Source organism: Heptranchias perlo, chromosome 25, assembly GCF_035084215.1.
Source record: "Heptranchias perlo isolate sHepPer1 chromosome 25, sHepPer1.hap1, whole genome shotgun sequence".
Lineage (NCBI taxonomy): Eukaryota > Metazoa > Chordata > Chondrichthyes > Hexanchiformes > Hexanchidae > Heptranchias > Heptranchias perlo.
Genome location: NC_090349.1, coordinates 9,751,059 through 9,776,856, shown reverse-complemented (window position 1 = coordinate 9,776,856; position 25,798 = coordinate 9,751,059). Strand labels below are relative to the sequence as shown.

The 25,798-nt window shown below is 43.8% G+C and overlaps 1 protein-coding gene across 3 annotated transcripts in view; it reads right to left on the bottom strand.

Moving 5' to 3' along the window:
• Window positions 1–13,712, bottom strand: part of septin5a (septin 5a) — a 116,138-nt gene extending 102,426 nt beyond the window's left edge. For 2 of the 3 annotated variants that reach the window (XM_068005549.1, XM_068005551.1), the window contains exon 1: window positions 13,347–13,712. In XM_068005549.1, coding sequence (XP_067861650.1) covers window positions 13,347–13,385 — 39 coding nt within the window. In that variant the 5' untranslated portion in view covers window positions 13,386–13,712. Of the gene's footprint in view, window positions 1–4,686; window positions 4,717–13,346 lie in introns of those variants that run through there. The other variant, XM_068005550.1, reaches the window with a different exon arrangement.
• Window positions 13,713–25,798: the final 12,086 nt, after the last annotated feature.

Here is a 25,798-nt window from a genome sequence, read left to right as displayed (position 1 = left end):
ACAAGTCAGGAGTGTGACGGAATACTCTCCACTTGCCTTGATGAGTGCAGCTCCAACAACACTCAAGAAGCTCAACACCATCCAGGACAAAGCAACCCGCTTGATTGGCACCCCATCCACCACCTTAAACATTCACTCCCTTCACCACCGGCGCACAGTGGCTGCAGTGTGTACCATCCACAGGATGCACTGCAGCAACTCGCCAAGGCTTCTTCGACTGCACCTCCCAAACCCGCGACCTCTACCACCAAAAGGACAAGAGCAGCAGGCACATGGGAACAACACCTGCACGTTCCCCTTCAAGTCACACACCATCCCGACTTGGAAATATATCGCCGTTCCTTCATCGTCACTGGGTCAAAATCCTGGAACTCCCTAACAGCACTGTGGGAGTACCTTCACCACACAGATTGCAGTGGTTCAAGAAGGCAGCTCACCACCACCTTCTCAAGGGCAATTAGGGATGGGCAATAAATGCTGGCCTCGCCAGCGATGCCCACATCCCATGAATGAATTTTAAAAAATCTCCCCCAATGGCCTGGTGTGTAAAGGTATCTCTCAGACATTCCCAGGTCCAATTTCCAGCATGTGCTGAGTTAAGTGAGCTTGAATGTGGCAACAGTTTGTGTGCTACAGCTGACTTCAGTGCCCCTAGCTAAGAAGCCAAGGGTTACGACCCTGATCACTAACCAGTGACCCCCACTAGAAAGTGCAGACATCGAATGAGAACGCGATCAGGCTCGACTGTGTGCCCCGCCCCCCACCATGGTCAAATAACCTAGTGACACTCATCAACCAGCTCACATATGAGGCACAGGCACTTGGATAATGCACCAGAAGGTTGCTGGTACCTGTGGAACTACATACCAGCGAGATCTAGTTTCTTTGAGAGGAGGGGGATAGAATATTGGGAGCAACAACTAGGTGTTGTGAACTTCAGAGAGAAATCTTTGTGATTTCTTTATCCAGTCAGGTTACCAAGTCTCAATAACCAGGTAACCTACCGATAAAGTTAGTGGCAACACTGATGAACTGGAGAAATGTTTTGGAACAAACTCAGAGTGTTTCTAATCTTGCAATCGTGATCAAGGCCGCTAACCCCGATTAATCAGACTGACTGCAAGTACCATCCAAATATCCAGTACATTGCCACTGATCTCATATGCATGCTTACACAGAGGGAGAGACACCCAGATATACATTAGTGGCATAACCTATTCACACCCCAGCATCTCCACTGCACTGCAGTTCCACAGATGCAATCGGATCGGCGAGCAAAGCCGCTTCCAATAACTGTCAGATTTGATCATGGAAATGAGAAGTTTTATGGAAATCATTCCTCTTGTTCTAAATGCCTGCTTTTTATTTTGTCATCCTCATTTATATTAACCTTTGCTCTTTCATCTCCTCCCACCGCTGGCCTTTTTAATCTACAAGAACAGCTCTTTGCTACTGGACTCATAGGAGCATGAGTAGGCCGTTCAGTCCCTTGAGACTGTTCCACCATCCAATTAGATCATAGCTGATCTGTATCTTAACTCCATCTATGGTTCCGTAACCCTTAATACCTTTGCTTAACAAAAATTTATCAATCACAATTTTGAAATTGTCAATTGACCCAGCCTCAACAGCTTTTTAGGGGAGAGAGTTCCAGATTTCCACAACCCTTTGCGTAAAGAAGTGCTTCCTGACGTCACCCCTGAATGGCCTAGCTCTAATTTTAAGGTTATGCCCCTTTGTTCTGGACTCCCCCATCAGAGGAAATCCTTTAATCATCTTAAACGCCTCAATTAGATCACCCCTGAATCTTCGATACTCAGAGGAATTTAAGCCTAGCCTGTGCAAGCTGTCATCATAATTTAACCCCTTTAGCCCCAGTATCTTTCTGGTGAATGGTCCAATATATCTTTCCTGAGGTGCGGTGCCCAGAACTGAATGCAGCACTCTAAATGGGGTGTAACCAGAGTTTTATGTAACTGTAACATAACCTCCACCCCTTTGTATTCCAGTCCCCTTGAGATAAAGGCCAACATTCCATTAGTCTTTTTAATTAATTTTTGTACCTGTCCACTAGCTTTTTAATGATTTCTGTACTTGGATTCTTAAATCTATCTGCTCTTCCACAGTTCCTAGCTTCTCACTATTTAGAAAATACTCTGATCTATCTTTCTTAGGTCCAAAGTGGATGACCTCACACTTTCCCACATCGAACTCCATCTGCCACAGTTTTGCCCACTCATTTAATCTTTCAATGTCCCTTTTCAACTTTCTGCTCCCATCTACACTATTTACTACACCACCTAATTTGGTGTCATCAGCAAACGGGGATATATGACTCACTGTTCCTTCGTCTAAGTCATTTATTAATATAGTGAAAAGCTGAAGCCTGAATACAGATCCCTGGGGGACACCACTAGTCACATCCTGCCAAGTTGAGCACATATCCATTATCCCTACTCTCTGACTCCTACCTCCTAACCAATTCCCTTCCTATGTCTATAGATTGCCTCCGATTCCATGCGCTTCCATTTTTGTTAATAGTCTCTTATGTGGAACCTTATCGAATGCCTTCCAGAAGTCCATATAAATAACATCCATAGACATTCCCTTATCTACCACATTAGCTATTTCCTGAAAAAATTCAATTCCTCATCACTCTCTCCAGGAACTCCATCAAACCACAAAGTTCCAATAGAAGAAGAAATCAGTAGAAAAGAAACCAACTCAACTTCATGCAGACAAATTATTCAGTTGCTCGGCATCCATTATCTAATTCCCTGGTGAAATCATACGGAAAACTATTTTCACACAAAGGGTAGTAGAACTCTTTCCTCCAAAAAGCTGTGGATGCTGTGTTAATTGGAGCTTTCAAGACTGAGATCGACAGATGTTTGTTAGGTAAGGCTATCAAGGGACATGGAGCAAATGGAGTTGAAGTGCAGATCAGTCATGATCTAATTGAATGGTGGAGCAGGCCTGAGGGGCTGAATGGCCTACTCCTGTTCCTAATGTTCCTTCGATAACCCCAATCAGACCGCACAGGGTGTGATATTCCAATACATACTACCTCTTGCATTGGGGGACAATTGCTTATCTGAGTTTCAAAATGTAGCATATTCTGAGGTATGTCACCTTTAAAAATACACATAGTTCGGCAAGTTTATCCAGTGGGTAGCTGAGTCATACTGATCAGAAAAGTGCCTGGTTTCGTCCTTGGTCTGTGCTGATCTCAGCTGGAGCAACAGTAAGGGTGCTACCATTCGTCTTAGCATTCCTCAGTTAATCAGAAAATCAGCCCAGATACCCATTCCCAATCACTATCCAGTGACCCCTGCCGGAAGTGTGCGTGACTGATCACTGGTTGAGGATAGCATTGGGCTTGGCTGTGATTGCAGCCACAGTTGAATTGCCTCCTGATTCACTATCGAGAATCACATATGAATAATTGGTCCTCAGGAGTGATACTGAGATGATGATCGCTTCCCATGTGAGTCTATTCCAGCAAAGAGTCAAACTCTTCAGGAGAGCCGACATTATAAAATTGGGGGTGGGGGGAGAAATCTCAAACAGAAAAACTTAAAATTTACTTGCAAACAAATTCAATCTTTTACCATGACTATAAGCCCATTTGTTTTGAAGGAAGGTTCAATAAGCATCTCGAAGATGTTGTATTTCCTGCTTCTTCAGGTTGTGAGCTTGATCTGAAACTGACTTCATAATTGTGGTCCTGAGTCTTTTTCCTGCTGATGAACCAGGATGAGTGCTGTTCATAGGTTTAATTAACTACCTGCACAAAGTGAGCTAAACTACTTCAAGGTGGGAGACATTGGTTTCCATTGCTCTGTGAGATACTTTTCGCTGTTCTTTAAGGGCTGGATAATGGGAAATTAATGGGTGGAATATCCGTTTGGATGGGGATGGAATTTAACATTGAAAGTGCTTCTCTTTTCAGTAATATAATCCTCTGATCTATAGAGAAATGGGAATCAACATCTACTTTTTGGACCATCCAAAAGCCCGCTAAAACCTGGGAATATTGGGATTTAACCGTTTTGCTATGCTTCAGATTGTCTCAATGTGAAAACGATGACCTTTTAATAGGGTCCAAATTGACTCAATTTCTGTTTCCCCTCTTCTGATGAGTAATCTCCCATCTCATTTTACACAGCAGATTGAATTCAGTCCCAATCCGTTAATCCAAACAGAATTTAATCATCCCTCATTTTAGCAGGATATCTCACATCTGATTAGAATCCAGCAGGAAAAAAAACATCACAAATCAAAATGGGAGGCCTGCAGGAAATGAGCCTGTACACATCATTATCATGTGACTAAACAAGAATAGGCCCAAGGAATGTTGTGTTAAGACGCCGACTGGCACCATTACAGGCTCAGCAGCATCACGGTTTCAGTCAGTGCCAATACAATCTACACGAACATACTGGCATAGCTTAGACTGTTGTGGTGGCAATAGGGCAAATCAGGTGCAACACTGATCCGTGTTGATACAGGCACCAGCTGGGCTAACGTAGCAGTTAACATTAATAATGACACAGCCCACACTAAGGTAACTGGCTGGTGCCGATACAGACACAAGCCATTCTCAGGTACTTAGTACTGATCACACCAATAAAGGCACTGCCCACAGTACCATTCAGTGCTATTGTAGACACAGCCCACACTAACCTGATAATAATGCATGAAACATGGAACATCCAATTGGACCGTGAAGACTGTTTCTTCCAACAGTCAGGTCTGTTTTACAGCACTGATGGACTCTCCTCAGCTCATTGAATCTCATCAGGTAAGTGATTAATCACAAGTAAAACATCTGAGAATATGAAGAAATGTGAAGTTTTTCCATTGCCCCAAAGCGAATCAAGCAAAACCTCCAAGGTATCAATCTAACATAACAACATTCATTACTCAACACAGACTTGTTGTATTCCATAGATTATAGTCCCAAAATTCCACCAGTACTTTACCATGGGCTGTCCCTGTAACAGTGCTGACCAGTACTTTTGCATAGGCTATCCCTGTATCAGTGCTGACCAGTACCTTAGCATAGGCTGTCCCTGTATCAGTGCTGACCAGTACCTTAGCATAGGCTGTCCCTGTATCAGTGCTGACCAGTACCTTAGCATAGGCTGTCCCTGTATCAGTGCTGACCAGTACCTTAGCCTGGGCTGTCCCTGCGTCAGTGCTGACCAGTACCTTAACATAGACTGTCCCTGTATCAGTGCTGACCAGTACCTTAGCATAGGCTGTCCCTGTATCAGTGCTGACCAGTACCTTAGCCTGGGCTGTCCCTGTATCAGTGCTGACCAGTACCTTAACATGGCACCGCTCAAACTGTAACCATACTTTAGGCTGCATTGGCACTGACCAGACTGGAACTATAGAACTTCAAAAAGTAATTCATTATCTTTATCTAAACTTGTTGATATAATTTGATCACTTTATTAAAGAACTATTTATTCTGCTTTCTTTTAAAGGAGTTGATTGATAATATTAACTGCTTTTGATGGACAAGCTCACTACACTGTGATGATGAGGAGGAGAGCATTCCAACTAACTTCTAATCTTGTTGGGCAATTTATGTTCTCCAGTTGCACAATTACAGGTTAAATAACTTGCTTATATCGCTATTATGTGCATCTTTAATATTTTGAAGAGCTGCATTATGTTCCCTCTTGATGTTCCTTTCTGCAGTGAGAACAATCTATCATCATCATTGTTCCTTTTCTCTTAACTATCTCCAATTAGCCAGTGTCCCTTTGAAGATCAGGTGACCAGAACGACACAAATGTTCCAAACGTGAGTTCCCGGGTGAGTTGCAAAATGATAAAATAAACTGGAATCAAATTTTCTCCAGTTGCATCTCACTACTAATTAGCTTTGCTGTTGCTAACAGTCTCACAGAGAAAGGAAATTACAGTGAATGGTCAATAATAACACCTAAAGCTACTTTGTTATCTATCTTTCCCGACAAACATCCATCCATTGTGTGCCGGCAGCTTGTCCATGTTTTGAGCTAGAGTTCAATACCAGAATACTTTGCCAGTTCACTGGATGATCTCTGTGACCGGAAGACACTGAATGGAATGTTTGTTTTAGCCTCAATTCATTGCTTTGATTTGATGCTGTTGTTTTAGTTACTTGTGTTAGTTTTCTTTTTGTCAAAACCAGTCTGGATGAGCTACCTCACCCTAGAAATTTAGTGGCTTAGCTCTTTTAAGAGGATGCACTTGTTCCACCCTGGTGGGATTTGGTCTAGCTTAATCTAACATCGGCCTGTCTAAAGTAGGACCCACCCATTGTGTTCCGGTGCTTTGCCCATAGTTCGTGACTGAGTGTCCCTTCAATACCAAAATGTGGAGGCTGTTGGCTGAGAGGGTTGTCCTATGAAGAGAGGTTGAGTAGAACGGGCCTATACTCTCTGGAGTTTAGAAGAATGAGAGGTGATCTCATTGAAACATATAAGATTCTGAGGGGGCTTGACAGCGTAGAGGCTGAGACATTGTTTCCCCTGGCTGGAGAGTCTAGAACTAGAGGGCATAGTCGCAGGATAAGAGGTCGGCCATTTAAGACTGAGATAAGGAGGCATTTCTTCACTCAGAGGGTCGTGAATCTTTGGAATTCTCTACCCCAGAGGGCTGTGGATGCTCAGTCGTTGATTATATTCAAGGCTGAGATGGACTCCAGGAGAAATCAAGGTATATGGGGATCGGGCAGGAAACTGGAGTTGAGATTGATGATCAGCCATCAACTGATTGAATGGCGGAGCAGGCTCGATGGGCCGTATGGCCTACTCCTGCTCCTATTTCTTATGTTCTTATAGATACCTTCCGTGATCGGTGAGCACACTTTGGCATTTTTGTTTTGATTTCCACCTTTTGACTTGGTTTTGTTATTTTAGATACTTTTGTTCATTTGATGTGTGTAAGATCCAGTTTGGGTGGATCTCCCTCACTTAAGCTTTAGTGCAGTCAGCCCTTTAAGGGAAGGTAATTGTCAAATCCTAGTGGGATTAGTTTTACCGGCCTAATTTAATATAGGATCCATCCATTGTATTCTAACAGTTTCCCCTGTTCACTACTTTAGTTTGGTGACCCTTGAATACCAGTATGTGGTGTCTACCAGCTCACGGGAAGCCTTCCATGCCCAGTGAACAATACACGGTATTATATTTTTGACTTCCCCTGGTTTTGCCCCTTTGGTTTGATTTTTTTTAATGTTTGTTTTGTTATGTTTCAAACCAGTTTGTGTGAGCCACCCCTTCCTGAAATTTTAATAGCATTGCCCTTTTAAGGGGAAGCAGTTGATGTATTCTGGGGCAGTTGCACTTTCCCAAATCCCAATGGATGATGTCTATTCGCTCATGGGATGACTTGTATGAGCTGTACGCACTGCCTGGTAATGTACCGTTGTCTGGTTTCCCTTGATTTGTTTTCTTTTTGCCAGGGCAACTCTCCCTGAATCTTTGATGGTTTCCACTTTTTCAGGCAAGGCACTTGACCTATCCCTATGGAGGGGAGTTTGCTGGATGCCCTTCATGAATGATGGACACAACAGGATTTTGTTTTGTTTGAATTCTTCCAGTTTTACTGCTAGAACTTAATTTTTTGTTTTTATTGTTAATTAATGTTAATCTGGCTGAATTTCTAGTGCTGTCCTCCCTGTAAACAGAGGCAATTGATGATCTATTGTGTGCAATAGGCCCTCGCCCAATCCCACAACCCACCAGCCTCCTACAAAATAGGACCCATGCATTGTGTGCATGTTTTATGCTTCCTGTCCCAGTAACTCACATTGACCTCCATTTAATATTATCTGCTATTTCCATAATCTATTATACATCTGTTTAATCTGTCTGGATTGTTTTGAATAGTTTCAATCTCCCACAGTCATACAGTTTGTTATGTTTTGAAGGGCTACGGGAATAAGGCGGCGGAGTGGGGCTAGCTGGATTGCTCTTGCATAAAGCCGGTGCGGACACGATGGGCCGAATGGCCTCCTTCCATGCTGTAACCTTCTATGATTCTATGATTCAGCAAATCTGATTTTTTTTCCGAATCATTCTTCAGGATATGAGCGTTGCTGGCAAGACCGGAATTTATTGCCCATCCCTAGTTGCCCTTGAGAAGGTGGTGGTGGGTCTTCTTCTTGGACCACTGCAGTCCGTGTGATGAAAGTGCCCCCACAATACTGTTAGACAGGGAGAGCCATGATTTTGACCCAGCAACAATGAAGAAACGGCCGATATATGTCCAATTTGATGGTCTGTGACTTGAGGAGGAACGTGCAGGTGGTGGTGTTCCCATGCACCCGCTGCCTTTGTACCTCTAGGTGGTGGAGGTCGCAGGTTTGGGAAGTGCTGTTGAAGTGACTTGCTGCAGTGTATCCTGTAGATAGTACACACTGTAGCCATAGTACGCTGGTAGTGGAGGGAGTAGATGTTAAACCTGGTGGATGGAGTGCCAATCAAGTGGACTGCTTTGTCCTGGAAAGTGCTGTGCTTCTTGAGTGTTGATGCAGCTGCACCCAGGCAACTGGAGAGTATTCCATTACACTCCTGACTTGTGCTTTGTAGGTGGTAGAGAGGCTTTGGTGAATCAGGAGGTGAGCCACTCATCACAGAATACTCAGCTTCAGCCATGGCATTTATGTGGCTGTTCCATTTGAGTTTCTGGTCAATGATGACCCCTTGGATGTTGATAATGGGGGACTTGGCAATGGTAATGCCATTGAATGTCATGGGGAGGTGGTTAGGCTCTCGCTTGTTGGAGATGGTCATTGCCTGACACTTGTCTGGTGCAAATGTTATTTGCCACTTACCAGCCCAAGTCTGGAAATTGTCCAGGGCTTGCTGCATGCGGGCATGGACTGCTTCATTATATGAGGAATTATGAATGGAGCTGAACACTGTGCAATCATCAGCAAACATCCCCACTTCTGACCTTGTAATGGAGGGAAGGTCATTGATGAAGCAGCTGAAGATGGTTGGGCCTAGGATGCTGCCTTGAGAAACTCCTCAGTAATGTCCTGAGGCTGAGATAATTGGCCTCCAACAACCACGACCATCTTCCTTTGTGCCCGCCACTGGAGGGTTTTCCCCCTGATCCCCACTGACTTCAATTTTACTAGGGCTCCTTTGTGCCACACTCGGTCAAATGCTGCCTTGATGTCAAGGGCAGTCACTCTCACTTCACCTCTGCAATTCAGCACCTGTGTCCGTGTTTGGACCAAGGTTGCAATGAGGCCTGTAGCTGAGTGGTCCTGGTGGAACTCAAACTGAGTGCTGGTGATAATAGAAGTACCCTACTATCAAAAGCAGCATAACAAATCCAAGCAGAACTCCACTTATCACTACATCTATACAGAGTATTTTCCATTAATGCTTGATACTGCCAAAACAATTTCCCAATCTATAGAACTAATTTGCCATTAATTCTATGAGCTTTAATAAAACAGGTCTTACACATGCAACTTTATCAAATGATTTCTGAAATTATAAACAAATTATATTGAATGAAAAAATCCATTGTCGACCAACTTAGTTACCTCAAAGAATTCCAAGTAACTGTGCATACTGACATGGGCACAGGCCAAGATAGAGCACACAATGCCAGCCAGCAGTAATAGAGGCCCTCCCCAGGCTAAGGTAGCATTCCCAAACTGCCCTGATAATGCACACCCACACTAAGTTACACAGGACTAGCCAGCACCAATTGCAGGCATTCCTGCACCGTGATACATAATAGTGTCCAGTATGTTACAGGCATTACCACGGGTGAGGTTACACAGTGTGAACCAGCACCGAATCTGCTGATACTGGCACCGCATAAAGCATGATATGCTGTGATTGGAGTACCTCTGTAGAACCATCCAGCATAATAGTTAGTCAGACATTCACACATATCTGTGCCAATGGGGTCGGTTGTCACAAACTACCTTGAGAGTTGGAACCTCCTTATTTACTAATCATCTGCAAAAGTATGGTATGTTTTCTCTGTCTGCAGATGCAGGTGTGCAGGTACCAGTGGGTGGGCACAGTACATCTCTCATGCAGCTTGACCTATGGCATATGGAATAATTTCCTTTATTAGCCGAGGCATAGAATATAAGAGTAGGGAGGTTTTGCTAGAACTGGATAAAACACTAGTTAGGCCGCAGCTTGAGTACTGCATACAGTTCTGTTCACCACATTACAGGAAAGATGTGATTGTACTAGAGAGGGTACAGAGGAGATTTACGAGGAAGTTGCCAGGACTGGAAAATTTTAGCTATGAGGAAAGATTGGATACGCTGGGATTGTTTTCTTTGGAACAGAGGAGGGGTGATTTAATTTAGGTGTATAAAATTATGAGGGGCCTAGATAGAATGGATAGGGAGGGCCTATTTCCCTTAGCAGAGAGGTCAATAAACAGGGGCATAGATTTAAAGTAATTGGTAGAAGGATTAGAGGGGAGCTGAGGAGAAACTTTTCACCCAGAGGGTGGTGGGGGTCTGGAACTCACTGCCTGAAAGGGTGGTAGAGGCAGAAACCCTCAACTCGTTTAAAAAGTAGCTGGATGTGCACCTGAAGTGCCGTGACCTACAAGGCTACGGACCAAGTGCTAGCAAGTGGGATTAGGCTGGGTGGCTCATTTTCGGCCAGCACGGACACGATGGGCCAAATGGCCCCCTTCTGTGCCGTAAATTTTCTATGATTCTATTCTATGACCTGTCTGGCATCCATTTGCTGGTCCTCCTCTTCTCCCAAACACCTCAGATAGGGGGATACACATTGGGAAACCCCATCGGTGCCAATATAGTAGAGGGGGCAAAAAAATGAAAACAAATGGCATGAAGGCTCATGAGAAGCCTTTGCCTGCAGAAAAAGAAAAAGCAGCAAAGAAATGGCCTAGTAAAGGCCTAAACACTATTGAATGAATCTTTTTCCCGGCCATTTAAACTTACTTCCAAGTGCAGCTCAGCCCCTAATAACCCTGGAGGCCTATTTTTATGGGCATTATTTGGAAATGGTGTGGACATGCCGTAAAAGCTGGATAATGACACATGGGGTTTTATAATATAGGTCCCAAATCACTTGAATTCAATACTGAAGATCCCGCCTGTTTCAGGTGGGAGTTTCCTTCACCTTCTAGAGATGGTGCAGAGACCCCGTGTTAAGGGTCTCTGATCCCTTTTCCATGCCGTAGTGCCCCATGGACTTGCTCACACACACACACAACAAAAACTGGCACTGCTGTATCAATAAATACTTCTGGAAATTCTGCCCAAACACATGTACAACAGCTGCACCAATACGCAAACCAGTGTATGATTTTTCTAATAGAAAAAGAGAAAGAACTTGCATTTGTATAGCGCCTTTCACAACATCCCAAAGTGCTCCATGGCCAATGAATTGCTCTTGAAGTGTGGTCACTGCTGTAATGTAGGGGAACACAGCAGCCAAATCGCTCACAGCAAGGTCCCACAAACATCAATGCGATAAATAACCAGATAATTTGTTTTTGTAATATTGATTGGGGCATAAATGTTGGCCAGGACATCAGAGAGAAGACCCCTGCTCTTCTTTGAATAATGTCATGGGATCTTTTACATCCACCGAAGACGGCAGATGGAGCCTCAGTGTAACGGCTCATCCAAATGACGGCATCTTCGACAGTACAGCACTCCCCCAGTACAGCACTAAAGTAGATCAGCCTAGATAATGTGCTCAAGTCTCTGGAGTGGGACTTGAACCCACAACCTTCTGACTCAGAGCGGGGAGTGCTACCATTAATTCAAGGTTTATACAATTCTGAGCACCACACTCTTCCAAAGTGCCAGCACAAGCACGAAAGAGAAGAATACCTGAATGCCAATTGGCTTTCCCCTCCAGCTTGTGGTTTTAACCCCTATTATATGTTCAGCAAAAGGCAAGAGCTCAGGTATTTTTGACTCATGACCAAAAATCTCTCACCCTAGATTTTGCAAGCTCTGGTTCACTTCACATCCGAGGCCCAGGGCATGGTGTGCACTGCACCACGGGTCAGAAAGGCAACACACTGAATAAGGCTGGTCACATGCAAATAGTCTACGACACGGGCCCAGTTTGCATCGGTTGTATCGGTGCAACAGCACGTTCCCAGACACCTTGTTCTGATTGGCAAGTAATGGGAAAAACATGCTGCCCAATGTAAAGGCAGAATACACGTACCCCCCGCCACCCCTATCCAATCTGCTGCACTTGTGTATATAAATGACCCAAACTTCCTTGTTATCACGACTGGTTTTTCAGGCTGTCTTCTCCAGTTACAAATAAAAGCACGTGGAGCCGGATTCCCTCCCTTTTAGTAATGGGTTTCACCTCTCGGACTTTCAACCGGCCCTTCCTTAGCAGAAGTGGCACCATGCAACATAAACAGGGGCAAGTGTTATTCATGGGTCACGGGCCGTCTCCCACTCACTCCCCAAACCCCTTGGAAAATACAGAAGTACCGTAAACACTTTTCACTGTCACGATGCCGAGTTTGTACAAACAATTCAATATCAACTTCAAACCTGATGCAACCTAGAAAAAATGACAACTAGGTACCTTGTGGCCAGTGACATGTGACCAGACCTTGGGGGCGGAGTAAGCGGGAGTGGCCACGACATAAAGAATAAATAGTATCTGGTGTTAGAATTAGAGAGATTCCAAACCAAATGTCTTTATGCGCAATTGGCAGTGTTTATTGCCTTTACAGTAAGATACATTCACAAAGCAACATTCATCTCACTGAGGGATACAAGATCATTCAGGACAAGCTGTCTTAAACTGCAGCCAAAGTATGGGGTCTAACAGGAAGACTTGGCCCCAACTGAATAATGGAGGTGGCATTACTGTGGGATCGTTCCCATTGGATTTCTGCCATGTTGAACTCATCCCAGCTCGATTCCCCAGCCCATACTCCTGACTGCAATCTGCTGTTGCCGGCTCCAAGCAGCTCGGCCTCATTTGCTTTGCAAATCTCTGCACAAAGATGAACTGGGATGTTTAAATGGAGAGAGAGAGAGAAAAAAACAAGGAGAGTGAACAGTCTTCGAGGAACAGCGAGGGTGTCGTAAGCTACAGACACTGGTCCGAACAGGGATCCCGAGGCGACAACTCGGACAATTCGGTAGGAAAATTAAAATTCTCCGATCCGGACGCAATAATAATATGAAAATTACCCGTCTGATGCGATTCAATTCATTTACATTTCAGAGCGCACTGTCACTGAGCGTTTTTACACGCAGAAAGAGGGCGCATCGTAAATGCACCGAAGCCGGCTCGATGCCATTAAATAAAGAGAGCAGGAATGTCTGGGACTCACCTCCTTCTCCTCTGGATCCCACAAGAGCAGCGAGCGCATCAGGCGAAAGCGGCGCCGGTCGTAGGTCGGTGAAAGACGGCAGGTTCAGTATCCCAGCGACGCCCATCGGCAGCCGGCGTACCGTGCAGAGAAAGGAGAGGCAGTGAATGGAAAGGTTTATTAACACAAGAGACCGATGGCAATCGTTAATCGGAGTTTTTTTGTTGTCGCTGTTTTTGCAATAAATGGGACTTACCCGATTTCAGCATTCGGCTTTTAAACCTGACGTTGCTGACCATTGTGACAGATTTAAATCCCTCCGAGACTGGGACACACGGAGCCTGATTCACTGAGAGAGCCAGGATTACTGACACAGTGAAACTGGTACCCAGCGCAAGCAGGCAGCCAATCACATGCAGCAGGGAGACAGGCGGAGCCAATCACATGCAGCAGGGAGACAGGCGGAGCCAATCACATGCAGGAAACAGACAGCGAGCCAATCGCCTGCACGCACAGGTTGCAAAGAACCAATCGGGCACATGACACATCCTCGATCAGCCAATCGTACGCGTGATAGCAACCCTGCGAGCCAATCAAAAGGCCAGTAAGCGACCAGGCGCAGAATCAATCAGGTGCAAAGGAAGTGTCAGGGAAAACCAATCATTACACTCTGTTCGAACCTCTGCTGTTAAAGATAAGGTTTCTATTAAACTTGCTAATTAACCTGACTTTCACAAACTCATGATGTGGAGATGCCGGTGATGGACTGGGGTTGACAATTGTAAACAATTGTAAACAATTTTACAACACCAAGTTATAGTCCAACAAATTTATTTTAAATTCCACAAGCTTTCGGAGGCTTCCTCCTTCCTCAGGTGAACGGTGTGGAAATTCCCTGAGGAAGGAGAAAGCCTCCGAAAGCTTGTGGAATTTAAAATAAATTTGTTGGACTATAACTTGGTGTTGTAAAATTGTTTACAATTCACAAACTCACGTAGCTTTGGAATTATTGCCGTACCACGTTAACTTAAGTTGCTTGCCTTAAAATAGACTTCAATATTTTTCCCATTACAGATGTCAAGCTAACAGAGCTGTACTTTTCAGGATCATGTTTCTAACCTCTCTAAGCAATTGGAACAACATTAACTATTTTCCATTCATCGATTACCATCGCTGTATTTAGTGACCTACAAAAATGTTCACCATCATTTCCCATCATCTTTTCCTTCTGGCCCTCTTACGAATATTGAAGGACTCCAGTTTCTTAAAAAAACAATTGACTATCAATGTTTACCTTTTCTACAAGCTTAGTTGCGTCTCTGAATACTTTAAGTACTGTAATGGGTATTTTCTATTGTCAAAACTATTGCAAAAATTATTTGAAATTTCTGCTACAATTCTCCTCCAATGATTTAATTGGTAAGTGCATTGGCCAGTATGGAACTGAGCCATCAAGGTCAAGAAAGTCTTGAGTATAAACCACTTCAGGAGAGGAGGCGAGATTATTTCCCTCTATCTCCCCTCTTTCATCTTTAAGAGGCTGCAGTTGTTTTTTTTTCCTGTCTAATTTCCTTCCCTCCTCTCCTGCTAGTTTCCAATACCCTACCATTCGTAAATCTTTGAAGTCACTTTTTATGCTTTCTTTTATCTTTGCCATCAAATATCCTATAGTTACTGACAGACTATAAATGTTAGGAGCACAAGGAATTTAATAATTCAAAATTTTACATTTCACAAAAGTTTGTGAGTTAAGCCTGGGAGGAGTCCCAGGCACTGAATGGTTGACTACGATACCTTATGTAATGGATGCTAAATGTATAATGGTATAATTAATGATGGCTGGGATGTCAAATGATATCCAAAATATTGGCAGTGCTACATCTCAAAGTTCTCCATGGTGACAGAGTTTGTATAAACTGGCTTTGTGGAGCTTGGGAACCAGACCATCATTGCAGGGACTGCAAAACCAAGTTTGATCAACCTCCAAGTCAGCTCACTAGGAATAGGAGTAGGCCATTGAGCCCCTCAAGCCTGTTCCGCTATTCAATTAGATCATGGCTAATCTATACCTGAACTCCATTTACCAGACTTTGTTCCATATCCCTTGATACCCTTACCTAAAAACCATATCCCTTGTTACACTTACCTTGGGAAAAACATGTTTGAAAAGATATTCCTTTTCTTTCCAGATTCAGGTCTGCCTCTTACCACTATCACTTTCACCCTACTCTCTCTTAAGGTCATTGTTTAGTTACTTCTGTAATTTAGTACCACACCTGCTGGTAGTTTATGGTACATCAGATTTGAATATTTATTAGATCCTAGCCTTGGTTAACTCTCTAAAATAAGTGGAGCTGGCTGAAAGAGGTCAGATTATGTGCTGAAATGGTAACCAGCATGGTGGGTCGGGATGACTGGCAGTGTGACGAGTGACTTGGCTGTTAAACTAACCCACTATCCCTGTATCTCAGTTCAAGTCGTGCCAATTGAGCAAAATAGCATAAATAAATAGAAGCTGTTTCTGATAACTTTTATTTTTAGGTTTGTTTTCGGCGAGGTGACTGGGAAACCCTGCTACTTCATTGGTTTGGCCTGCTCTGCCCAGGATAGTCTCTTCCCGAGCGATCAAGGATGCCAAGTTGGCATCAGTGCCATGGCCAGCTCAGCTGGCATGGGTTTGTGCTTGTGCTGGCAAAGCAGAGGCCTTCTCCCTGTTCCTCAAATTAACTGGGCTTGCTTCAAGAGAAATCTGAGATGATCTGCTGCAGGTCAAGACAGTGCTTGGGGCAGGAGTTTGTTGCTGAATCAGCATGTGGTCAGTGGTAATATTCGGATTCAGGATTCAGACGAAAGAACTGACAGCCTAGGCCCAGACTAGAGAGAATTGTTTGTTCTTGAATTCAGAAAGTTTTTTCTCTGACCCAGATTACTGGGAGCCTTCACAGCTACCAAATCCAACTCTATACTGGAAGCTTCTTCATCTGCATTTTAAGGAACTTGAGTGAACTCCCTGATAGTCTAGCGGGAAAAGGCAGTGCCTTCACTAAGACATACAGAACTGGAGATCCCAGGTTTGATGCCTGGTCTGAGCTGAGTTAGATAATCTTAGCTGGGGCAGCGGTTGGTGAGCCACAGTTCTCCCAGTTGTTCCCAGCGAGTGAGAGAAAAAACAGCTGCTTCCGATTAGCTATCCAGTAGATCATTCAGAAGTCAGGAGAATCAGGGTGTACTGTGATGGCCCCTGTGACCAAATATCTGTCAACACTCAACGTCCAAGCTCTCAGAGGAAAAATGGGCACTCGAGCACTGGATATCCCAACAATAGTTGTGCCTTCAGGAGAGGAGGAAAAAAACTGAAAGGAATGGACTTTTAGGGATAAAGTCGGGAGAAAATTAACCTCGTAATGTGAATGGTACAAACTTCTCTCTATTATTCAAGATTCCCAACACCAAGAAAATGAACCAGCGAAAAGCTGGTGTGTCCGGCTTTACCTGTCCCGGCCAATATTTATCCCTCTACCAACACCATTAAAATCAGATTATCTGGTCATTGTTCTCATTACTGTTTGCGAGACCGTACAGTGCGCGATTTGGCTGCTGCCCTATGTTACAACACTGGCTACAGTTTTTTTTTAAAGTACTTAATTGGCTGTAAAGTGCTTTGGGACGTCCTGAGGTCACCAAAGGCGCAATATAATTATAAATTTGTTCTTTCTTCCTTTATGTCCACCGGAGAGGGCAGGCGGGGCTTCGGTTTAACGCCTCACTCGAAAGACGGAACCACACCGGCAGAGTATTTACACTCAAAGCCATGGGACCGGGGAAGCTGGGGGGTTTTTTTGGTCTTGGGGGAGAAATAGAGAGAATTCCACAGCCTGTCTGAGTGAGAACAAGCATTTTTTTTCTTGTGAATATGTCTGTATTTGAAGCAAACACATTTCCTGGACTGGGTTCTGAAACCCTGCTATATTAGTACCGAGGCAACATGCCAAGCCAAACAATAATCTCACATTCCATAATGTTTTCAAGCGGCTTTTAAGTTTAGCTCGTCACAAAACAGGAATCGAATGCGTGCCTGTGGTGCTTTTTATTTAGTAAAGAAGCTTTACCTCCGTGGCAGTCACCCATTTCACACAACCGAGTCTCAGTCTCCCTGATGCAGGTTACCACCTGTGGTTGTCGTGTTCCGTGTGATGGAGTTGGGGTCACGACCTCCCAAATATTTAATACTAAATCAGAGTTTTAGGGAAAAGAATTTAATTATGGAGTGTAACTGTGTATTGTCCTTCTTGTAGTCAGTTTTCCTTGGCACAACTCTGCACATTGTTACCTGCCTTTGATATTCTCACCGAACAATGTAACAATGTTACACTAAATGGAGAAGGGCACTGGCAGTGTTACACTGGATGCAGTAGGGCACTGGCAGTGTTACACTGGATGGAGTAGGGCACTGACCGTGTTACACTGGATGGAGTAGGGCACTGACCGTGTTACACTGGATGGAGTAGGGCACTGACCGTGTTACACTGGATGCAGTAGGGCACTGGCCGAGTTACACTGGATGCAGTAGGGCACTGACCGTGTTACATTGGATGGAGTAGGGCACTGACCGTGTTACACTGGATGCAGTAGGGCACTGACCGTGTTACATTGGATGGAGTAGGGCACTGACCGTGTTACACTGGATGCAGTAGGGCACTGGCAGTGTTACACTGCATGGAGTAGGGCACTGACCGTGTTACATTGGATGGAGTAGGGCACTGACCGTGTTACATTGGATGGAGTAGGGCACTGACCGTGTTACATTGGATGGAGTAGGGCACTGACCGTGTTACACTGGATGGAGTAGGGCACTGGCCGTGTTACACTGGATGGAGTAGGGCACTGACCGTGTTACACTGGATGGAGTAGGGCACTGACCGTGTTACACTGGATGGAGTAGGGCACTGACCGTGTTACACTGGATGCAGTAGGGCACTGACCGTGTTACACTGGATGGAGTAGGGCACTGGCCGTGTTACACTGGATGGAGTAGGGCACTGACCGTGTTACACTGGATGGAGTAGGGCACTGACTGTGTTACATTGGATGGAGTAGGGCACTGACCGTGTTACACTGGATGGAGTAGGGCACTGGCCGTGTTACATTGGATGGAGTAGGGCACTGACTGTGTTACACTGGATGGAGTAGGGCACTGGCCGTGTTACACTGGATGGAGTAGGGCACTGACTGTGTTACATTGGATGGAGTAGGGCACTGACCGTGTTACACTGGATGGAGTAGGGCACTGGCCGTGTTACATTGGATGGAGTAGGGCACTGACTGTGTTACACTGGATGGAGTAGGGCACTGGCCGTGTTACACTGGATGGAGTAGGGCACTGACCGTGTTACACTGGATGGAGTAGGGCACTGACCGTGTTACACTGGATGGAGTAGGGCACTGACTGTGTTACATTGGATGGAGTAGGGCACTGGCCGTGTTATATTGGATGGAGTAGGGCACTGACCGTGTTACACTGGATGGAGTAGGGCACTGGCCGTGTTACATTGGATGGAGTAGGGCACTGGCCGTGTTATATTGGATGGAGTAGGGCACTGGCCGTGTTACATTGGATGGAGTAGGGCACTGACCGTGTTACATTGGATGGAGTAGGGCACTGACCGTGTTACATTGGATGGAGTAGGGCACTGGCCGTGTTATATTGGATGGAGTAGGGCACTGACCATGTTACATTGGATGGAGTAGGGCACTGGCCGTGTTACATTGGATGGAGTAGGGCACTGACCGTGTTACACTGGATGGAGTAGGGCACTGGCCGTGTTACATTGGATGGAGTAGGGCACTGGCCGTGTTACATTGGATGGAGTAGGGCACTGGCCGTGTTACACTGGATGGAGTAGGGCACTGGCCGTGTTACACTGGATGGAGTAGGGCACTGACCGTGTTACACTGGATGGAGTAGGGCACTGACCGTGTTACACGGAATGGGACAGAGCATCAGCTGTGTTTAGACAGAATGGGGCATGGTATTTCTCCAATTACACAGAATGGACCGGGCATTGACTAGGGCAGGACATTGTCTTCCTTTTCTCGTTCTTTGCAGTTGGGCCATGAGCTAAAACAGCTGATGACGATCAAATCTGAAAGCAGAGTCACCTCGAACGCTGAACTCTATAGGCTTCACCCACAGTTTGATGCAAAGGCAGTTCAGAGCTAAGAGATTCTGTATAAATTACAGTGGACTAAACGTGAAGACCCATACCAGCTGCATCATAAAAATAATGCAAATACCATTATACTGGAAACTGTATCAGTATCACCGTATTGATAATAAATAGAAATATGTAGGTGCTTCCATCCTTTTTAATTTAATCTGAGGAAGTTTGTAAAACGCAATTTTCGTATCATTAAAAAAAATGAGTGAGTGCTCTCATTCAGAGATCTGCTGAACCTGTGTTGTGCTGTCCAGTTCAAGTGACCTTGTCGGTTACTAGTTAACGTTATGATCAATTCCTCCAAAAAAGGTGCTTCCATCTTTGACTAATCTGCCGGAAGCCAGACTGACCAACACCTGTTTCTGATAGGTATCTGTTCCAGTTCACAAACCGCGAGGCTCTCCCTGAATGTGTTTTTATTAATTATGATTGAACGTTGCAGATTTTATTTATCTTCGATTTGTATTTTTACACTCAGCTCCCCGAGCTGCTCTTCCAGTCATTTATGACCCTGTGTACTCCCGGCTCGGCCTCTAGAGCTGTTTCCATTTTCCTGTTAAACTTTATTCTGCTTTAACTTGTAATGTATCATTGTAGCCTGTTGGATCACCGGTCTGACTCATGAGGTGCTGAAATTCATTTACTTTTTTTCTCATTTCCCTGGCCCCGTGTTGCCCAGCTGTTCCGATCCTTGGCCCCATGCTTTGCTCTCTGGCAACGGTTCTGCTTCCAAGCTCCATGCAAGGAACAGCCATTTCCAAGTGGGATGAACTAAAAATAGGGGAGAATTCTCTGAAGAAACTTTTCAACTATTTAAACTGAGACTGGAAGTTTAAATTTAGATATCTTTTCTTTGCATTTTGCTTGGAAGTGACGGTGAGAGTCTGCTGACGATGCTTGTAGCTGACCTCAGGTAGGAGACTACAAAAAATAACATGAAATGACGAAGAATATATGTTAAAGGCAAGAATTGGCTCCAAGTACAAGACTACTGATGAGCAATGCCAAGAGAGGTCCACTCAGAATAATGTATTAATGAAAAAAAATTGGTGGAATGTGGTGAGTGTGTTTGTTTATTTGCAGGACTGAATTATAGTGCCTGTTAGGGGACAGATGTTAATGCTGGAGAAATGGAACAAATTTCAGTGACCAACATCAATATCAGGCCCTTTTCAGTCACGTTTAACACAGCCAACTGCAAGGTTAAGTTTGCACTCTTCTAATCTAATAATCTGCCTCAGAAAAACAGCAATAACTGCACCAGTAAGACTTTTTCCCATTTCTCTCACCAGGCATTCTCGTGGTCTCCCTGTTACAATTTAGTCCAAATTCTGAGCCGGTTTTGACCATGAGCTCTGGTTACTATGAACTGGATTGAGAGTTTCCCAAATTAATTTTCAATAGAACCTGCAGAGAGATAGAGAGAGCAGAAGCCTTCAAATCCAGGTCCCAGTGGTGAAAGCACATTGTGCTAACCCACTGCATCACTCAGCCCCCCAAAGTGTGGTATTAGTTTGCGTTTTAAAGCCAGCCAGACAAACATTCCCAACAGATTCCTGGAATAAACCACAAAGAAAATCTGTTTTTTTAAAAAATGGTGAAAACGCAAGAATATTGGAAATTATCTGAAATAGTCAAAACAAAATTCTAGTAATATAGATGAATGTATTCTCTTGGCATTGCCCCTCAGCTCAGGTCTGGAGAATCTCAGAGAAAAGTTGTATTTGTAAATAATAATTATAAAAAAAGACTGTTTAAATGCGATTTGCTGCGTTTCAGTGGCTAACCTCTGCCTCCTTGGGCCTGAGCAGTAGTTTCATGCTTTATTTTAAGATACATTATTAAAGTGGGCCAAAAGTGAGAGGAAAGAAAGAGACAGCTCTTAGATATTCTGAGCAGAGATGCTGGGAACTGCTTCTTTCCTCCATGCCTCTAGAGAAACATTAACATTTTTGTAAAATATATATATTACTCCATTTCCTGTATATTACTGCTTACTGTACTCTCTTCTGTGTATTATTTTTTCCCTTTGTAAATTTTCCACCTTATACATTATTTTGTTTCCTGCATGGTATTTCACCTCTTGCATATTACTCTGTTCCTTGTTAACTGGTACTGGTGGGTGTTGGGGACCACAGGAAAACTTTGAGATGTTGGGCTAAGTTTTCAACTCGCTGTCCAAGATTTGCGGATCAATGGAAATGAAAATCTGCTGGTTTCTATAATGCCAGTTTTATACCCGGGCGGCAAGTTGAAAATCTGCCCCATTATAATGGTTTAAGAATCGACCTATACTCCAACAACCTTGGTTTAGAAAGTGACAGACAAACATAGAAAATAGGAGCAAGAGTAGGCCATTCGGCCCTTCGGGCCTGCTGCGCCATTCAAAATGATCATGGCTGATTATCTAACTCAATACCCTGTTCCCGCTTTTTCCCCATATCCCTTGATCCCTTTAGCATTAAGAAATATATCTATCTCATTCTTGAATACATCTAATGACTTGGCCTCCACTGCCTTCTGTGGTAGAGAATTCCACAGTTTCACCACCCTCTGAGTGAAGAAATTTCTCCTCATCTCGGTTCTAAATGGCATACCCCATATCCTGAGACTGTGAGCCCTGGTTCTTGACTCCTCAGACATCGGGAACATCCTCCCTGCATCTAGTCTGTCTAGTCCTGTTAGAATTTTATGAGTTTCGATGAGATCACCTTTCATTCTTCTAAACTCTAGTGAATATAGGCCTAGTCGACCCAATCTCTCCTCATACGTCAGTCCTGCCATCCCAGGAATCAGTCTGGTAAACCTTCGTTGCACTCCCTCCATGGCAAGGACATCCTTCCTCAGATAAGGAGACCAAAACTGCACACAATACTCCAGATGTGGTCTCACCAAGGCCCTATATAACTGCAATAATACATCCCTGCTCCTGTACTCAAATCCTCTTGCAACGAAGGCCAACATACCATTCGCCTTCCTAACTGCTTGCTGCACCTGAATGCTCGCTTTCAGCGACTGGTGTACAAGGATATCCAGGTCTCATTGCACCTCCCCTTTTCCCAATCTATCACCATTCAGATAATAATCTACCTTTCTGTTTTTACAACCAAAGTGGATAAACTCACATTTATCCACATTATACTGCATCTGCCATGTTCTTGCCCACTCACCCAACTTGTCTGAATCACATTGGAGCCTCTTTGCATCCTCCTCACAGCTCACATTCCACCCCAGCTTTGTGTTGTCTGCAAACTTGGAAGTGTTACATTTAGTTCCCTCATCCAAATCATTGATGTATATTGTGAATAGCTGGGGCCCAAGCACTGATCCCTGCGGTACCCCACTAGTCACTGCCTGCCACCCAGAAAAAGACCTGTTTATTCCTACTCTCTGTTTCCTGTCCGTCAGCCAATTCTTAATCCATGCCAGTATATTACCCCCAATCCCATGTACTTTAATTTTGCACACTAACCTCTTGTGTGGGATCTTATCAAAAGCCTTTTGAAAATCCAAATACACCACATCCACTGGTTCTCCCCTATCTATTCTACTAGTTACATCCTCAAAAAAAATCCAGTAGATTTGTTAAGCACAATTTCCCTTTCATAAACCCATGCTGACTTTGTCCAATTCCGTTAATGCCCTCCAAGTGTTCTGTTATCACATCTTTTATAATAGACTCCAGCATTTTCCCCACTACTGATGTTAGGCTAACAGGTCTGTAATTCCTTGTTTTTTTCTCTCCCTCCTTTTTTAAATAGTGGGGTTACATTTTCCATCCTCCAATCTGTAGAAACTGTTCCAGAGTCTATAGAATTTTGGAAGATGATCACCAATGCATCCACTATTTCCAGGGCCACTTCCTTTAGTACTCTGGGATGTAGATTATCAGGCCCTGGGGATTTGTCAGCCTTTAGACCCATTAATTTCCCTGGCACTATTTTTTTACTAATACTGGTTTCCTTCAGTTCCTCCCTTTCACTGGACCCTTTGTTCCCTAACATTTCTGGGAGGTAATTTGTGTCCTCCTTTGTGAAGACAGAACCCAAGTATGTGTTTAATTGTTCTGCCATTTCTTTGTTCCTCATTAAAATTTCCCCCATTTCTGACTGTAAGGGACCTACATTTGTCTTCACTAATCTTTTTCTCTTGACATATTTATAGAAGCTTTCACAGTCAGTTTTTATGTTCCCCCTAGTTTACTCTCATACTCTATTTCTCCCCTCTTAATCAATCTCATTTTCCTCCTTTGCTGAATTCTGAACTGCTCCCAATCCTCAGGCTTGTCGCTTTTTCTGGCAATTTTATATGTCTTCTCTTTAGATCTAATACTATCCCTAATTTCTTTTGTAAACCATGGTTGAGCCACCTTTCCTGTTTTAATTTTGCGCCAGACAGAAATGAATAATTGTTGTAATTCCTGCACACGTTCATTAAATATTAGCCATTGCCTATATTTAGTAAAGTTCCCCAATCTATCATAGCCAACTCGCACCTCATACTTTCGTAATTTCCTTTATTTAGATTCAGTCATACTTTCGTAATTTCCTTTATTTAGACAGTGCTTAAACTTTAAAAACTGTTCTGATGCTGACCTAGTCATAATATCGAAGACGACCAAGACAGCAGTTCCTCCAGCATTGCAGAGGATGTACATGGCAATGGTGTAGACCATTGTCATCAAGCCTATTAGTCTGAATGGCTTCAGACTGAACTGAATCCAGGAGTAAGAGACATACAATCAATCACTGATGGATATAGATTTTGTCGAACGCTGTTACTGCCAAGTACAGCTACAGCTGAATATTATTAAGGAGTCCCACCCTTCTACCGTTGTTTTCAGCCATGTTTGCATCCCAGTGTAAATTGAGAAGTGATTATAAAGCCAAGGTGCTGAATGCGTTTAAGTGGAGAGAGCTCGGTAACCTTACAGAGGTGGGTGGACAATTTTCTCAACTGAGACATTGACTTAGTTTTAGACTGAAGATGACACCATTTGTTGAATTCTATTGTGTATCTCTCTACAATCACTTGGTCGCTGCTTATCTATCAGATGGGGGATGCCATCAGCAAATAGAACATCTCTGTTGAAGCGCCCATAGGTCATTAAAAAGGAAAGAATTAGGACCAAGCAATGTTCACTGAACGAGCCCTACGTAGCTGTCATCGATAGGAATATAAATGGTCATTCATCATGATCCAATTTTGTGTCCACTCACAAGCACAGATCTTGACTTTGTGCGGCAGTGTAAAACGGGCTACAGCGAGTCAGCAGCCCATTTTACATCCCTCCCGATTTTTATTTCCACTATCTCAGTGTCTTGCATCCAGCTGCTCAGCTCCACCAGATGTACCAAGACGTTAGTATCTCAGTGAGGCTGCAATGCCACGGCCCACCGAAGGCCCAGAAAGTGTTGTGGCCTGCTCGTCTAAATTTATGCTAGGTGCTGAAAGAATCAGTCCACTTCAGAAACACAGAACTGAGAGAAACACAAGTTGACCACTTTGTTGGTGGTAGATTTAACTGTTGCAACAGCTTTTCATTCCCTATTACTCTGTCCCTGTATCTCAATCTGACCCTATGTGTAACTGTCTTTGTATAGTACATCATCCATATGCTCTTCTGTGTCCCAGCTGTTATTCTAACCCTGTATGTTACCTCAATTTCCTGTATATTCCTACCAATCCCCTGTATACTGGCCTTCCAGAGACAACACGATGGAACTCACTGTCGAACATGTTGGTGCTGGAAGAATGGTAACTACTATTCAGGAAATTCTTTGAGAATTTTTTCTCTTGCCTTCAGCCAGAAGCATACAGATCATATCCTCAATTCTTTTTTGACTGTAACATGAATCCAATAGCTGTAATTGGATTCATTCTATTGTTATGAGACAAAAGATTTTTGGATAAGTTTTAGATGATGCAAGCAGATCAGAGGGTTGATGGATCTTTTTAGAAATTTAATTCTGACTTTGTAAGAATTATTATCCTAAAGTGCTAAGTGAAAACATAGAGAAAATATTGTGCAACATTAATATTTACTGGGAAATGGGCATCTCTGTGTTTAGCAAAATGCTTCAGCGCAAGCCTGTGCCATCTGTTTTACTGACACACTTACAAATCAGTTAAAAGGCAACTAACCTGAATCTGAACCACTGTATTTAGCGCACAATATTTCACACATTCATTAAACAGGGATGCCTGTCCTCTATTTCTAGCAATTCATTAAGAACATGACAGTCAAGGAGTTAA